Consider the following 17,077-nt stretch of genomic DNA (forward strand, 5'->3'; position numbering starts at 1 on the left):
GAGGGCCACATGCACAAGGAAGAAGAGCAGAAATAGGAAGCACCAGGAGTTGCCTGCTAGATCAGAGAGAAACAGCAGTATATGGAAAACAGGAGGTGGGGATTTTAGTCATGCCAGGAGGAGATGGTGAAGTGACCACTGCCAGGTAAAGTGTACCTCCTGGGTGTCCTGCTGCCAGCAACAAAGATTTGGGTGTAAGGAGGGGTGAGCAGTACAACTAACACTCAACCAGCCACACTATAGACAGATTCCCAAGTCACACAGCTACAGGAGCAGATAGAAGGTAGACTCGTCACTGGTCTTTCTAATCTCCAGCTCATGGTATGGCCCTTTCTTTCTCCTCATCCCATTCATGGCACCCAGGGAGAGCACCCATATAGACTAGAACAAAAGAGGGGCAGTGTGGGCCTGTAGACCAGCAGAAACAGTGCAGACATGTGGTCCCATCTTAATCCTTGATCATGTTCTCACAGAGAAATGGGAAAAGCCATCCAGATACACTGAAGGGACTGCTGTAATATAGGGGGGAAAGGAGGACGGTACAAGGATCAATTCAGGTACATATTTGGACTCTAGCAATGTCTTTCTTTTTCAGTCACACCTCCCCATGATCTCTTTGTTGATTTCCAGTGCTCTGGCTATTTATCCCAGCTAACCTTACTGCCAATTCCCACATCACTTGCTTGCAGACCTCTGCACAGCTTAGCACACCAGCAATAGTAATCAAGGTGGGTGTATTGCTCTGGCCAGTATGCAGATCACGGCTTCTGATGGAGTACCATGGCAGAGAACCCACTGTTAAAAGTTATAATTTCAATATACGTAAAATGCTTTGATTGGATGCATTGTATTTTAAATGCTGTAATGGGAAGTTTACCTTAGGCAAAAAGGTTCCACTTTGGTAGAAGCGTCAGAGAAGGTTGCTCTTTTTACATTAGCGTGAGATAAGCTATCTGATGATGCATCTCCGAAAACAAGAGCTGCAGAGCTCTCACAGCAGGAAGCTGAAACTTGAGAAGCTTGTGTGTGTGTTTGTTGGAGATGGCTAATAGCAGCAGCAGCAATGGTTGTGCGTAAGTTCTGCAGTGATGAACAAGCTTCATATCTCCCTCTGGGACCAGAGAGAGGAAAGTTTGCTGAACTACATAAAGGACTGAACCTCATTGCTTGTTTGCAATGTGTTACTTTTTTATTTTGTATCAGTTACCTTATAGTCACTAGTATTTAAGACTGTTCTGCAGTAAAGCTTTGGAGAGCATTCTTGTGGTAGAGATTTGTTTCTATACAAGGTTCAGATCAGCGATTCCGCTGAACAACTCGTAACACTCACTGCTTCCAACCCCAGTGTGTGCCCCATTAAAGGACAGCTGAGGTGAGTAACAAGTGAGAGTATCCTTTCTGCTCACCATCACAAAGAGCAGAGGCACAGCAGAAACCAGGTTTATTGAACAAGATCAGTGGTAGAATGCAAGCAATGCACAGAAGTCTTCTCAGTGGGGTGGATGAGAAGCAGTACATACAATAGGCCAATTCTGCTAATTTATTGATATGGTTTACAAAGATTCCATATTATAGCTGGTGAGTCATAATTCAGATGTGTTTTACCGAGGATAAACACACACACGTTATCAAAAGCAACAGTCAACAAAGCAGAAATAAGGATGTGGTGATCCCAGTTCTGGCACTGGTTTCTCTGTGAGTGTTCAGGTTTACGCTGTTCTCACTACAATTACTAGAGCTGCCTGTAAAGAGAGATTGATTCTTAAAACTACTACTACAGAAATTGTAGCTCTCTGAGGGGGACCCTTAACAAACTATAGTGGTACCTTGGGTTAAGTACTTAATTCGTTCCGGAGGTCCGTTCTTAACCTGAAACTGTTCTTAACCTGAAGCACCACTTTAGCTAATGGGGCCTCCTGCTGCTGCTGTGCCACCGCTGCACAATTTCTGTTCTCATCCTGAAGCAAAGTTCTTAACCTGAAGCACTATTTCTGGGTTAGCGGAGTGTGTAACCTGAAGCGTATGTAACCCGAGGTACCACTGTACAGTTCGCAAGATCCTTTGCAGAAAGCCACAACTGTTATCATAGTTGTGGTATAGTGTGGATGTGGCCGAAGTCTTGGACATGGAGGATAAGGCTATCGATGGCTACTATATATTCTGCTTCCACTGTCAGAGGCAATACACCTCTGAATACCAATTACTGGGCACTGGAGGTTGGTATTGCAATCAGTTACTGCTTGGGCATATGGTTGACCACTGTGAGAATAGTATGCTGGACTAGATGAGCCTTTAGCCTGATCCAGGTGGATCTTATGATTCCCTTCCACTGTATCTCAGCTCTGTTCACTTTTTGCCCTTTCTGCTGGATCTGCTCCTCTGATGTATGACTTTGAGCAGTGGTATCCTTCTGCCAGTACAGCAGTATTACTATACATGTGTATATGCTTCTTGCTCAAGTTATTGTGTTCCTCTGGTGTTCAGGTGTTTATGTTAAGAATGATCCTATATAACTTGAGGACTGGATTGTTCTATAAAGTTGATTGAAACATGAGGTGGAAAATACGTAGACATATACAAAAACATCTTGAGACTTGAGTCAACAGACAAAATTCAAGTTATGCACATCAACCAATATACTAAGGATAACGCAAATTTCTTGATCTTTGCAGGAAACTGTTTAGATTTAATGTTCTGCTCATCTGTGAGTGTAGATTATATTAATTATATATGTAATGAAGCTTCTAATTCTTAGCCTGTGTCCTGACTTGGTTTTAGTCCAAATAAAAATAAAAAACACTGTTGGCTTGTCAGGTCTGTTTGGATATTAGTTGTTTATTTTGCCATTAATATGGAGCTGTGTGTCAGTTTTCAAGCCTTCTTAGCATATGCTTTATATTGTTATGTTATTTAACATTTCTGTTGATGTTTTTGCAAATGGTAATTCCTCATACACAGCTGCCATACCTCAGAGGAGTTATTGCTGATTTATAGTAGTGATAGGAATGGCTATTTATACCGTGTCTATGAAACCTATTATATTATATTTTCAAAAAATAAGATAGCCGGATCACATCATCCAGATTGTACTTGAAGACATCTGCAAGGTCAATTTGTGGCTATATTTAATTAGCATTTCAGAAGACATGATCACACTTATCTGCTTGGAAAACTACTTAAAATAGCTCAAGTTATGCAGCATGTAACACCCTTGTATTGATATTACAAGGAATTAAGTTCTATTTACATAAGATATTTAAAATTGAAGTGCAAGTCCCACTCTAGATTGTGAGCTTAACCACAAATGTTCCAAAGTCATTTAGTTTAATGGCAAAATAATTACTAGATGCCGCCTATGGTCACAATCCAGAGAAATGAAGGAATCCAATACACCCTTACCTGGGATTACATTTCATTGAACTCAGTGGGTCTTACATCAGAGTAGACATGCATGGGATGGCTGTTAAGGTCCCATTGCACCCTAAGGCAGTGTAATATAATAGGCTGAGTGCTGGATTTGGAACAGGGAGTACAGCAATCTCTGATTAGCCATGAATCTCAGAAGCAGCTTTGATCAGATCACAAACCCTCACCTGATGTAATGTCATGGGCTTTGTTGTGAGAATGATGATGGAAGAATGGGATGCAGTATGATCAGTAAATTGTTGTGCATACTTCCGGCTTCCCACAACACAGTGCCCTTCAGATGATGTTGGACTCCATCTCCCATCAGCCGTAGCGAGTACAGCCCATGGTCAAGGGTGATGGAAGCTGTAATCTAAAATATCCGAAGGACCCAGGCTTGGGGAGGCTCATCAGTTCTAAGGGCTCTGAAAGTATAATTAACTACTATAACAATTTGGCATTTGTATTAGCTCATCAGCTATTTTGAGCCACCAGCGTATGTACTGTATAACATCTCCTTGGTTTGGTTCTTTCGCTTATCAGAATGCTTAGCTACCCATAGGTTTCAATGTTCCAAAGACATTTAGTTTAATAGGATTTTCTATATGGATCCTCATATAAACAGTGCAGTGGTTCATGATCTTTTTTTCCTAGGGCAGATTCGTCATGAGCTGACCAATCATTTAGCATGTGGCAAAGCAGACCAGCAATCATTTCAGTTCACTTTCAGAGCCCTCCATAACACCTAATTACATTCCCTGCAGTGTGTGAATAGCATTGCATGCATTCTTCCTCTGAACATGATGCGTTTCCCACACTTAACATATTAACAACTTGTAAGAATGCTGGATATGATCCATAAACCTGCTGTGCCGCTAAGGGTAAACATAAGAAAGTGGCTTACAGTTTCAACTGGGTGTCTTTTTCAGCCTAACTTGGAGATGCCAGGGATCAAACGTTCTACAATCAAAGCATGTGTTCTAACACTGAACATTGCCTTTCCTCCTGTGCTGTGTCCTAAGCTACATTGAAACCCCCCCAGGCCTTCCAGCCCGAGAAACCCCACAGAAATCTGGGGTCTTGATACCACATGACTTTACCACTTGCGCAATAATCTCTAAGGCTATTAGGAACAGTCATAACAGCTGCTACCCCAAAGTTGCCCTGTTCTCAGCTGAGACCTGTTGCAATAGCAAAGACCAGTCACAAGCTGCATCATAAACTGTGTATGGGCCATCTAGTACCCTTACAGCATATATGGGGTGGGGTGGCATTCAACTATCTGCACCGCTGCTGGAAGAGGTTGCACCAGTACAGCCCAGCAATATTGTGATCCTATCCTGTAGGACAAAGTAAGGTTACTTTTTACAGTTAAGCTCCACTGAAGTCACTGTTAAGACTTCAGTTGACAACATGTGGCTAATGATATGGTCATCTTGTTCCATTCAAAAGTCTATTAAGAAATAATTTGTGGCTTGCATTTGTGAGTTTTTAAAAATAAGTCAAAGGTTCTCTCCTTTACCATTTAGTCCCACTGATCAGTTTAGGCTGCAGTCCCAGGCACAGTTTCCTGGGATTAAGTCCCATTGGATTGACTTAACTTATGAGTAAACCTATACAGTTTAGGGTTGTACTGGTTCCTTTAGGTATATGAATAAACAGTATTCACCATGATATGAACTCCGTTCTTTAAGTAAATGAGAGACAGTTTTTGTTCTACTGCCCAGGATCTTTGTGAAACTTTTGACTCTTTCTTCCTGCTTCTTTCCAAATGCCACAACATCTGTAAATATTAAGCTGACTTGAGTTTTGCTATAAGTGCAAAGGGGACAAAATCTGGAATCTTAGCCTAATTTGCCTTTTTGTTAGACTTTTTGGGGATCTCTATATAAGTAGCAATTGTGTGAAAACAACGAACAGCTCTCTGCTTGAACCATCTGTCATGAAGTTGTGACATATGTTAGCTTTGTCTATTCAGCAGCCAAGTGAAAATTGATACACTGAACTAGTATTTGGCTCAAATTATTGCATATCTGAATATATATCATAACTGCATGCTTGCGCATACATCTCTAAGCCTCATGAAATTTGCAAGAGATCTGTCATTCATGGAAAATTCAGCATATTTTATGTGTAGTGCTGCATATAAGCCAAATGTACACAATAGCTTGCAGTACTGTTCTCTGGGCTCCTTGTACTCTTCAGGCCAGGCTGGCTATTGTGGAGCCCTTGATAGGTTGTGGACCACAACTTCTATCAGCCCCAACCAGCATGATCAATGACCAAGGATGATGGGAGCTGTAGTGCAGCAACACTTGGAGTGCACCATGTTAGCTGACTTTGTCTTGATTTGACAGTCAAATCTTATGCATGTTCACTCAAAAAGAAGTTTCACTGTATTCAGTGGGGTTCAGTCCCTAGGAATGGTGATTAGCAAGGGTGCCAACTTGAATAAAATATTGGGGGGGGGGTAGGAAAGCCCTGCCCCACATAATCACAAGACATGGAGTATGCACACCATTTAAATAGCAGTGCCCATCAACTGGGGTGGGGGGCCTCAAATATTTATTGTGGGGCACCTTACAGTGAATGTCTAGTAAGAGGTCCCATTGAATTCAGTGTGCCTACTCTCAGATAGGGACGTGGGTGGAGCTGTGGGTTAAACCACAGAGGCTAGGGCTTGCCGATCAGAAGGTCGGCGGTTCAAATCCCCACGACGGGGTGAGCCCTCATTGTTCGGTCCCTGCTCCTGCCAACCTAGCAGTTCGAAAGCACGTCAAAGTGCAAGTAGATAAATAGGTACCACTCCGGCAGGAAGGTAAACGGCGTTTCCGTGCACTGCTCTGGTTTGCCAGAAGCGGCTTAGTCATGCTGGCCACATGACCCAGAAATTGTACGCCAGCTCACTTGGCCAATAAAGCGAGATGAGCGCCGTAACCCCAGAGTCATCCGTGACTGGACCTAATGGTCAGGGGTCCCTTTACCTTTACTCTCAGATAAGTGGTTACAGAATTGCTGCCTTAGTAGGTAATAACAAAGCTCTTCTGAATAGTCACTTTTCCTCTAAAAGGGTTATGTGTGTTCTCTAACATGTCCACGGCCAGATTTAGATGATGAGAGGCCCTAGGCTACTTCACTTGGGAGGCCCCTCCCCACCTCCCACCCTCACAATTGGAAGAAAATGGAAGAGTGAAGACAAGGATGATGACGGGTATTTAAAATTCTGCAATTCACAATTTCTCCTCTCAAGGACATAAGATATTATTGTTAAATACCATGGTGATTTTTAAAAATGCATAAAATTAACACTGAAAAACTTTTGCAATAACTGAACTTTGGGCAGGCTGCAGGCCTAGGCAGGCCGGGACTTCCTGTTATATACCTGCTGGGATTGACAAGGCATCTGACCCTCACCAGAATCTCATAGCTCTCCTGACGAGTGCTTTGGTCTGCAGCCACAGTGTGGAAATAAAGGATGAGATTGCCCACCAGATACCAGGCACTCTACTATTCAAATTAGGCCCCGGGGTTTTTGTTACAATCCCCTTCTCAAGTAATCAATTTTAATCTAGAATTTAAATTCTCAAAACTTTCTTATTTGTTAATTCGAGCAAGTAAACTACTGCTCTCACTTCATTACAAACAGTATTTCTACGTGCAACACACTTGCAATTAACCAACTAGAAGGATTGCTGTTAATAGCAGCAGTTTTCCTATAACTTGATATTGCTGGATAGTTTTGATGAACTGCAAAAGCATTTTTAGTTTGCTTTCTGTTGCCACCCTGGAACTTTTCTTTATTAGTGCCACTTTGTTATGTAAGATTCCTTGCAAATGAAGGAAAACAACTTTTCTGCTTGTATATGTTGAAAATATAATTTTGGTTACTGAGGAAAAACAAGATTATACAAAAACAAGATTGGGTGCAGGCCTGGCCAGGACATAGGTGTCCTGACGGTGACAAAGGTGACCTGTGTGCTTGGCTTGCTTGCTTGATTAACAGCTGTTGGGAACTTCAAGGTCCCTGCTCTCTCTTATGGTCTTTGTACTGGACCTGGATACTCCAATAGAGAGCATTCCATGTCAAGAAGGAGGGCAAGTGGGCACCCTATCAAATGACAGGGCAGGAGCTACATGGAGCAGGGCCTTTTAACTGGTGGCGCCCATTGTATGCATCGCTCTTCCCAGACCTGCTCTCTTTTGACCTGTATTTTGGAGCTTTATAATTTAGGAAAACTTTGGAAGAACTGGTTGACAAGTCTTATCAGTTGAATGTACAAGTTTATGGCCATGCTGTAGTGTAGTGCTTATGCGACTGTGAATAAAAGCTGGCTGGACTCATTGTCTCGGGATTTGGGGGGAAGAGATGACAAAACTGATTTCCAATAAGTGCCCCCCCTTTATTTCCATAACAAGTCCTTGAGTCTGTACTCTGAATGGTGACACCAGGGACCTAGAAGGTGCAGGGCTTGTCAGTCCAACCCCTGCACAGTCTCATCAGGGCTGACCTTAAGGCAATTGGAGCAATTGGGTCAAATTGGGCCCTGTGGGCCACTCCCAAGGGCGTCCCTACACCCGGGCAATCTAGATGGATTTTATTTATAAGATTCTGCAGACTTTGGCTGTGAACTGGGGCACTATTAAAAAAAATAATGAAATTGCTCCTCACTGCTTCAAATTACACCCCACTGGCAAGCCCCGAGTCTCATAGTTGCTGGGCCTGAGTTTCCCTGCCCTTGCATGAAGTCTTGGGTTTACAATTTTGGTAGAGGTGAGACTGCGGCCCTGGCGAGCAGGCAGGCTGGTGAGGCCCCCTAGACTTAGAGGCTAAATTGCCTTGCCTTTGCACAAAGCCTTGGGTTTGCAATTTTGGGAGAGGGGAGACTGCCCACTGGGGAGTGGGTGGGTGGGCTGGTGAGGCCCCCTAGATTTGGAGGCCCTAGGCTTCAGCCTACTTAGCCTATGCATAAATCCGGCACTGATCATGCCTTTATAAATGACATTTGCTTGCTTTCTATAATCGCTTGCACTGGGTGCTATAACTAGATTTTAAAAACCCCTAGTGGTTTTAATATGATAAAATCTTCGATAATAAAAAACGTGTTAGTGCTTTGCTGTTTAACGGGTAGCTTTAACTGTGTGGCATTAACCAAACATTTGGTATCAACAGCCGCAGTAAATTGAAGCTAGTGGGAGTTTTATCCTTGAAAGGAGGGAAAGGTAATGTTACAAAACCTTCACTAGAGCATTTCTTTTTGGCGAATCCCCTGCGTGATTTCCTCATAGCCCAGGGCTGAGAGGAATTGCCACTTCTTTGAAGTCTTCCTATCAGTAACAATGATCGAGGCTTCTGAGGCGCGCGAGCAGTTGAGAGACGGCCCTCCCTCATGCGGCGTCGATCCAGACCGCTGCTCCTTCCCCGGCGCGAACCGGAAAGGCGGCGTGTTTCTGTGCGCCTGAGCGCGTTCCCCCAAGCACGAGGACCCTCGAAAGGCGAGGCGGCCTAAAAGTTTCTATCCGAGGCAAGTTGGGGAAAGGAAGCGAAGAGGCAGGAGCTGCTGCTGGGCAGTACTTTGAAAACTGCAGGCCGCCCGGCGAAACTTAAGTCACCTTTCCAAAATGGACACCCATCACCTTGGTTTGTTACGAAAGATTCCTTCAGGTTTTGCTTGCGGAACAGTTCCCGCTCATTCCGAGACGACATTGCTAAAGAGCTACCCTAGTTGGGTCGTTTTTTTAAAAAAAATAAAAAATCCCGCCCACTTCCACGTGCGAAGAAAAGCGTGCATTTTGGCGCTTTCCTTTGGCCATAAAGAGCGCCAAATGCGTCGTTGAACCCAGATTTGGGAGCTTGCTGTGAGGGCGAGAGAGAGGGAAAAAACTTTGGGGGAGAGGAGAAGGCAGGTTGGGTGAAGTTGCCCGCCGCGTCTCCAGAGAAGCAAGTCCCATTGAACTCATTGGGTTTCCACGCAGGTGAGCGACGCCAGGACTGCAGCGCTGCCTTAAGCTGGGCGAACGGCGACACCCGGGCGCGCGGCTGCACCTGCTGGAAGAGCCTCCTCCGCCGTCCCCTTCCGCGGGATCAATAGCTCCGTCTGCTCGCTGCGTGCGCCTCGTTCTCCAACAGAGGGGGCAACGTGAGCTCAGAAGAAAACCCCGGCAGCGATACAAAAGGCGTCTCGGAGGGTTTACTAGGCGCAGTCTCTCCCGCTCTTCTGTGTCTCCCCCCTCCACGCCGCCGCTCAACGAGGTGATGGGCAAAGCAAACTAGAAACATTTCTAAAAGCGCCTGCGGACTCGAGGAGGTGTAAACTCCGTCAGGAAAGAGACGGGAAGGGGTGGTGGTGGAGGAGGAGAGGAGGAGGCGCAATCGGGCCAGCCCGGAGCCGCACAGACACCATGATGAGTTGGAGTCGCCTGTAAAGGAGAAGGAAAAGCGGATTTGGCGGAGTGATCGTGTGTGGCCGCGGGACTGGGGACAAGCGGCTGGATATTGATTCCTTTTTAACCCCCCCTCTCCTGGTTTTTTTGTGTGTGCCTCTTTCTTGGAGTCGCTCCCCGGGGGCGAAAAAGTGCCTCCCCTCCCTAAGAGGCAAGGCGAAAGCTGCTCTTGTGTGTCGCACTCGCGCGCTCCCCCGGCGTGAGTCCCCCTTTCTCCCCCTCCCTCCCTCCCTTTTGCTCTTTCCCCTCATTGAGAAAAACACACTCCTGTTTTCCAAGATGCTGGGATATAAGATCTGAGAGGAGAGCCTTCGTCTTTTTCTTCTCCCTTTCCTCTTTTTCTTCTTGCAGAGCAGCCGCTCTTGCTGGTACTGGTGCTGTTGGACGGAGAGGACAGAGGCGGGCGGGGTGGGGGATTTTTCTCGGGAATTCCGTGGATATGAACTTGGGGGCTTTGGAACCGCGCTGGTTTGGAATATCGACGTGCTGATCGCCTCTTGGAGTGGCAGAAAACGAGCGCACTTGGGGAGGACGACCGGCAAAAGAGCAAGATGTCTCTGGCCACCTTATACTTCGTTTTGCCCTTAATGGGTAAGTCTCTGGTGTTTTCAGGCTCGGGCGGCCGGGGGGGGTTCTGTAAAGTCCAAGGCTTTGCTTTTGTAGGGATCTGAGATATGTGTGGACCGCCGTCAGCCAGCCTGCTCTTTAAAGAGGGATCCCTGAAGTTTTCTGTAGTTTTTAAATCACGGCTTTGGCAAACATCCTTTGACAGGGACAGAGTGCTCATCAGAAGATCAGAGGAGATCTCAACTATCTGTTAGCAAGTTGGAAGGGAAACTTTCAAACCATCTCAACCTTATCAACTTGCTGAGAAGGGAAGTGGGGACGTTTATGCATGAGATGGTTGCATCTTCTGTTGGGGAAAATGGTTTATGCCACAAATCTGCTCTGTTTTGACAATAGGCATGATGTACAAATGTATGTGTGCATGCCTGTGTTTCCATAAGCGAGAAAAGAAATGCGGTAAGGAAGGAACTGGGGTGGCTACGGTCTGCTTTGACCGCTTCCGTGAAAAGTCCTGGATGGAGAGCAATACCAGAACAAAACCCTTGTCAATTTGTACCTTTCCTGTAGAAAGTATAGTAATCACAGCCTTTTAAAGAGATCTCTCTCGCCTAGCTGTTCACGACTGTCATTAAAATCACAGCAAACCCTTTGTGAAAACTGAGAGCAAGCACTTAACCCACTGTTGCTGCTCTCAGCAGCGCATGAAGGAGAAGAGCATTGAATTGAGAGAGGGAGTAGATCTTTTACTCCACAAGTGAACCCCTGTGGTTTGTCTTGTAAACTGAAGTAATCAGGGAATTCCTGGTCTGGCTGTAGTTAATCCAATAAAATTAAATGAACACTTTTCTGGGAATACAGTAATGTAAAGTCCAGGATCCAGGTGTAGCAAAAATTCAGTTACGTTCCCAAACTCTTTTGATGCTGGAGAAACTGGCTGTGTAATAGGGAGGGAGAACCTCTCTGTATGTTCTATTGGGGCATTCGTTTTGTAGGGATGCAGTTTTAAGTACTTGATTTGTAGGGGGGGGGTACGGAAGGAAACTGGATTTTCTGTTGGGAAGCTGTTTCCCTCCTCCTCTACTATGCTTGATGGGGGAGGAAAGGGAGCTCGAGTAAAGCATTCACTCCCTTGCTTTCCCCAGTACAATTATTTATGTCCTTTTAGAGTCCCTCCGAAGTTGGCATCTCTTGTCTGCACACAGCCTCAAATGTGTTTTCTTCTCCTCCTTCTCTTTGAATGTAGAAGTCCTCTTGTCTGCAGAAGTGAGCGGGCTGCTTGGAGGGGAACGCCTGGATTGTGTGAAAGCCAGCGACCAGTGCCTCAGGGAGCAGAGCTGCAGCACGAAATACAGGACACTGAGGCAGTGCGTGGCAGGCAAAGAGAGCAACTTCAGTCGGGCGACAGGCCTGGAGGCAAAGGACGAGTGCAAGAGCGCCATGGAGGCTCTCAAGCAGAAATCTCTCTACAATTGCCGCTGCAAGAGAGGCATGAAGAAGGAGAAAAATTGCCTACGTATTTACTGGAGCATGTACCAAAGCTTACAGGGTACGTTACAAAACAATGAACCATTCCACACTCTCCCCCTCACTTTCTGATTAGCATGGGGTTCCCCACCTCTGCCCCTCTGATCTACCATGAGCTGACCTTGTAATTCTCGTTGTGTTCTAAGGACCTTTTCCAGCCACCCAGGCAGAGCAGCTGTTGCTGCTGCAGTCGCCTGTTGTTGGGAAATGCAGGATAAAAGATTTCCTCCAGGGGGACTCAGCTGACCTTTGTAAACTGAAGTCAAAAGATTAGGGCATTAGGTACTTTACTTCTCTACCCCAAAGGTTCCTCAGCACTTGTTAATGAGATCAAACTTCACAGGGTTGAGGGGTCACTCCTCACCCACTGTGTCAAACTGTAATTAATTGTTTCCTAACTGACCCGAAAAGTTACACAGGGTCTTCATTTTAAAAGCGGCCTCCTTTCCACTTGTGTACTTACATAAGCATGTGGCTTGTAGGATTGTAGATACTTTAGGGAAAAGGGTCCAGATGAAGAGAACCTACTAATTGTTCACTGTTTAGAGTATTGAACTTGACAAAATGTCCATTGATTCCTGATGCAGCAAGACAATACAGTATTGGAATCTGACTCTGTTGATTTGGGAATTTAAGACCCAGTTCTGTTGTCCTTGATATGTTTTATAATATCTCTTCTAAAGCTTCCACACCTGTGGCACCTAATTGAAATCAATATTTTAGTCAATGACAACACTGAATAATTTAATGGCTTTGGATTTATTGGTTTTAGCTTTCACACTAAATTATACCTATTACTGGCTAGTCTCTACTGGATATTACATCCTCTCACTTTTAAAAGAGAGTGGCTGCTTTTACTGGGCACATCTGTACTGAAGTAAGTCCCAGTGAGTTCAGTGGGGCTTACTCCCAGGTAATTATGTGTAAGATTGTAGCATTTGATTCAGTTTCATTGGTTCCCCTTGTCCCAAGTAAGGGAAGATAATATCTAAATGCAAAGTAAGTCACAACTCTGGATATATGGGAATTTACTTAATAGTCTTATAACTACACCACACCACAAAACTTCCCTCCCCTTGTATCTCTTGAAATCAGGATTATTTCAGGTAACCACCTGTTCCATAATCATTCCATGTCATGGTGGAGGAGGAAGAGGAGCTATTGGCAAAATACTTCTCTCCTGAAGCTTCTGTAATGTAAAAGAAACCAGATTTTAACACTAGCTTCTTAAGAATAAGTGATATAGGATGGGAATGAAAAAAGACCTTCCCTCATTATTTTAGACTATATGCTGGGGTGATGGAGCATGATGCTATTTAGCATTTGTCTTCACTACAGCCACAGGAGGGAGGCGATAGTTCTGCGGAAGCTATATTTCTATGGTAGAATCACTAACTCTACAGCAAAGGGTACAAGAAGATGGGGCAGGCCTAGGTTTTGGAGAAAGGGCCTGGGGAGGAAGTGGTGACCCAGTTGGGGCAAATAAGTAATGGCTGGTTGGATTTGTATGTTGAGCTTTATAGGCTGGAACTTCTGGTTGTATTGAGGTTTCAGAAGGTAATAAACATGGGAGAAAAACAAAGCATTTTTTTTTCATTGTCCTTAGGAAATGACTTGCTTGAAGAGTCGCCTTATGAACCAGTTAACAGCAGATTATCAGACATATTCAGGCTAGCACCAATTGTATCAGGTAAATGGATTTATGTTCCTTTTTCTGAACTGTGGGCTACTAGCTAACTTTCAAAATTGCTTGTGAGGTTGTTTAATAATGTATTTCCTTCCATTTCAAAATGAGCACAACTGGTTCTGTAGTAAATGTAAGTTATAGTCTGGGTACCTATGGAAAAACCATATGGGCATACTGCACCACAAATTCTACTTTCACGCATGGTACAGTCCTACACAGGTTTCATTGGATGTTCAACTTGATTGTGTATAATGGGGGTTGATTGCTAGTAAGTGTGTTTAGGATTGTAGCCCAAGATTCCAATCCTAAATGCATTTAGTTGTGTGTGAGCCCCACTGAAAGCATTGGGACTTATGTCCAAGTAGAAATGTATAGGATTGCAAATGTATTGATGTGACCTCAATCACTGTTTGTCCATTATAAATGCCTGACTCTTTAATAGACAGACTGGGAGAGATTGCATATGCCTATATCATCTCTGGATGACTGTAGCATCAAGTGATCACATCAGTTTGTGAAACAGTCATCCCAGACCAAATACCACATACAGAGCATTCAGATCAGCTGACATCAACTCAAATACAGTCCATACATTAATTTGTGAATCACCAAGTACTAAGACATCCAGTGATGAACACATTGTGTATGAATAAGATATGTGTCACTGGTATTTATTGGAAATTATGTTTTACTTTTTGTTCGGCATAGGTAGCTATTGTTAGACTGCTGCATGCAGTGTATAAATGATCAATACTTCTTGTAACCTTGCATTTTTTACTTCTTATATTGTGTTATTTGGGGAAAAGAAGTGTGTGTGGGGGGGGGGGAGGCTAAGTACACCTGCAGGTGGCAATCTAATTCTCTGCCTCCAGAATTTACAGTGCAACACCAGGTGGTTAACATGGCCTGTGTAGATTACCTCGTTTGACACTTAAGCACTTAAGGCAAATGAAATAATTCCCTATCATATCTGGGAGAGGAAGAAATGAGTGTCTCCTTTATAATGATTTTTTAAAACTGCTTGCATAAATGATTCGTTTTCTCGTTGTTCTTTCAGCAGTTTTGCTTTCAAAAGTCTCTCCTTGTATGATGATCCTTAGCAAGTCTAGTACTTTCTCCTTTATGGAATGGGACTGGATGCATTTGTGCTTCCAAATTTAAATTACATTTCTTGTGGATAAGAAATATTTACTGCCACCATATATTTTAGGCATTGCCACAATCTTGCAGTCTGTTACATTCAACTACAGAATTCACTTTATCCACAAAATAGGACATTTCTGTTGAAAACTGGTAATACAGTACCTGAGATACCAGCCAATATAACATTTGCATGTTTGCACTTAAACTCACGGCTCAGTTCCTTGGTGAAGACAGGAACTGTGTTGGCTAGACTGTGAAATGGTGGGGAGGGAGGAGAGACCTAAAATATTAGAGTAGCAGAGTTCCAGGATAAATGGTGTAGAGAGGAAATGGTTTCTTGAAGGCTTTCCAAATAAGTAATATATGACAATTTCATCTGAATAGGCCAATGCAAACTTTGCAAAGTGAGCTCTTAATGTTCCTTTAAATCAATTTAAGATCAATGTTTATCTGCCTTTTAAAATTAATTTGATCAGAACATAAGCTTCTTTTCTGCCTTAGTTCTGATTTCTTTTTCTTTTTTAGCAAAATGGGAAGGAGTGGGTTAGAGGTGTTTTATTTAGGTGTTAGATTCCTGGAACTTGGTGCAACAGTGATTATAACTGATAAGTATGATCTACTTAGGCAAATTGGATCTGTTCAGTATTCCTCAGTCTGGTATTTCCACACATTCAGTAGAAGTTAGAGATGTGCAGGATTAGTTTTGGAAAGAATCACGAAGAAGTTTCATTAGCTTAAGCTTTTTGATGAATGTGTATGTATATGTGTGTGTCATGTTTTGTGTGTGTGTGTGTGTGTGTGTGTGAGAGAGAGAGAGAGAGAGAGAGGTGTGTTCATTTTCTCAAAATCAAAGGCATAAATAATATTGCTTGAAGAATGTGGTTGATTTTTCCAGTAATAAATATGTATTTATCAGTTTGGAATAAAAAATTATTGTAAGTCTGCTTCCTTTCTTGTACACATATATAATTAGTTCATGCAGTGTATTTTCTACTTCACAGTATCTGGTGCACCATATCTTTGCTCTAGCCATGATATTTCATATTAACTCTTGGTTTGCCAAAGGCACAGTTTTTGTTGAAGGTCAATAAAAGCACCAAAGGAGCTAAATGAAGTTTAATATCTGTTATTTTTTCACTTTTTATAACAATAATTTTCCAGAATTTCTGTGCTAATTCACTTGACCGCAACATATGAAGATAAGTGTCTTTTTATACTTCTAACTATAACCTGGTTATAAAGCTATTCTAACAGATTGGTAGTATTGAACAGCAGTAGATACCTCTTAATTATACTTTACTGTGCAGCTAAGGTTAAATTATCAAACCCTTGCATGTACTGTACTCTTTCCACTTCACTGCCTATTTAACCAGGGTACCAGAATTTTTGTGCTGTATTCTCTGATTTTGATTTTTGCTGATCTGATTAGCAAACTTGCTTAAGGCAGGGCTTATATCTGCTCTTCTGCCAAACCTGGTCAGTGTTTACATATTAAGCATACTTCAGACAATGCTTTCTCTTGTTTGGGTTATATATAAGTATAACTGAGGTCAGATGTTGGCCCTTTTATAAGACAACAATTTTGTGTGCCTTCTGTGTAGCTTTTCCTTACTGTTCTCAGAACAAGCTTCTTAATAATTTATTTGATGCAATTTGGGAACTATCTATAACTGTCTTTTGGAACAATTGTGGAGTGAACAGTAGACTGATGAAAATGAATTGTTCACTCTTCTTACTTAGTGCATGCTTCTTTAATAAATGCAAGTTATGATTTTCCGGTGTCAGATATATGATGAGCTTAGCAGTTCTCATACTTGTGTGTGTGTGTTTGTGTGTGTGTGTGTGTGTGTGTGTATTGTTTTTTACTGACTGCGTGGTTGCTTTAGCTGTAGTCATAAGTGTATGCTGCTGCAGTTGAAAGGCACATTGTGCTAAGCAAATAGGGCACAGTTATGCAGCTTTTGATTTTAGAAATTTTTTACTTTTCCATGTGGAGGGATATAGTTGGTAAGAGTGAAGGAGGCTGGACTGTGCAGACTGCTTTTATATTAATGTGGAAGGGGACAGCAGCATTTACACCAGCCCTCCCCAACCTAGTTCCCTCCAGATGTTTGGAACTACAACTTCCATAATCCCTGACCATGGATCCAAATCATCTAGGCTGTGGAAACATCTAGAATGGGGAAGGTTGTGTAAAGTAGGGGTGTTGAGGTATTTGTGGACTGCAGCTTCTGTCATCCTTGACCATTTGTTGTGCTGGCTAGGGCTGATGGGGATTGTAGCAAACAACATCTGGAGGGACTTTGAATT

The 17,077-nt window shown here is 43.2% G+C and overlaps 1 protein-coding gene across 1 annotated transcript in view; it reads left to right on the plus strand.

Moving 5' to 3' along the window:
* The first annotated feature begins 9,359 nt into the window (after positions 1–9,359).
* Positions 9,360–17,077, plus strand: part of GFRA1 (GDNF family receptor alpha 1) — a 190,883-nt gene continuing 183,165 nt past the window's right edge. Inside the window, exons 1-3 of the mRNA XM_053389100.1 lie at positions 9,360–10,437; positions 11,657–11,959; positions 13,544–13,627. Coding sequence (XP_053245075.1) covers positions 10,398–10,437; positions 11,657–11,959; positions 13,544–13,627 — 427 coding nt within the window. The 5' untranslated portion in view covers positions 9,360–10,397. The remainder of the gene's footprint in view (positions 10,438–11,656; positions 11,960–13,543; positions 13,628–17,077) is intronic.

The sequence above is a fragment of the Podarcis raffonei genome, chromosome 5 (assembly GCF_027172205.1).
Source record: "Podarcis raffonei isolate rPodRaf1 chromosome 5, rPodRaf1.pri, whole genome shotgun sequence".
NCBI lineage: Eukaryota > Metazoa > Chordata > Lepidosauria > Squamata > Lacertidae > Podarcis > Podarcis raffonei.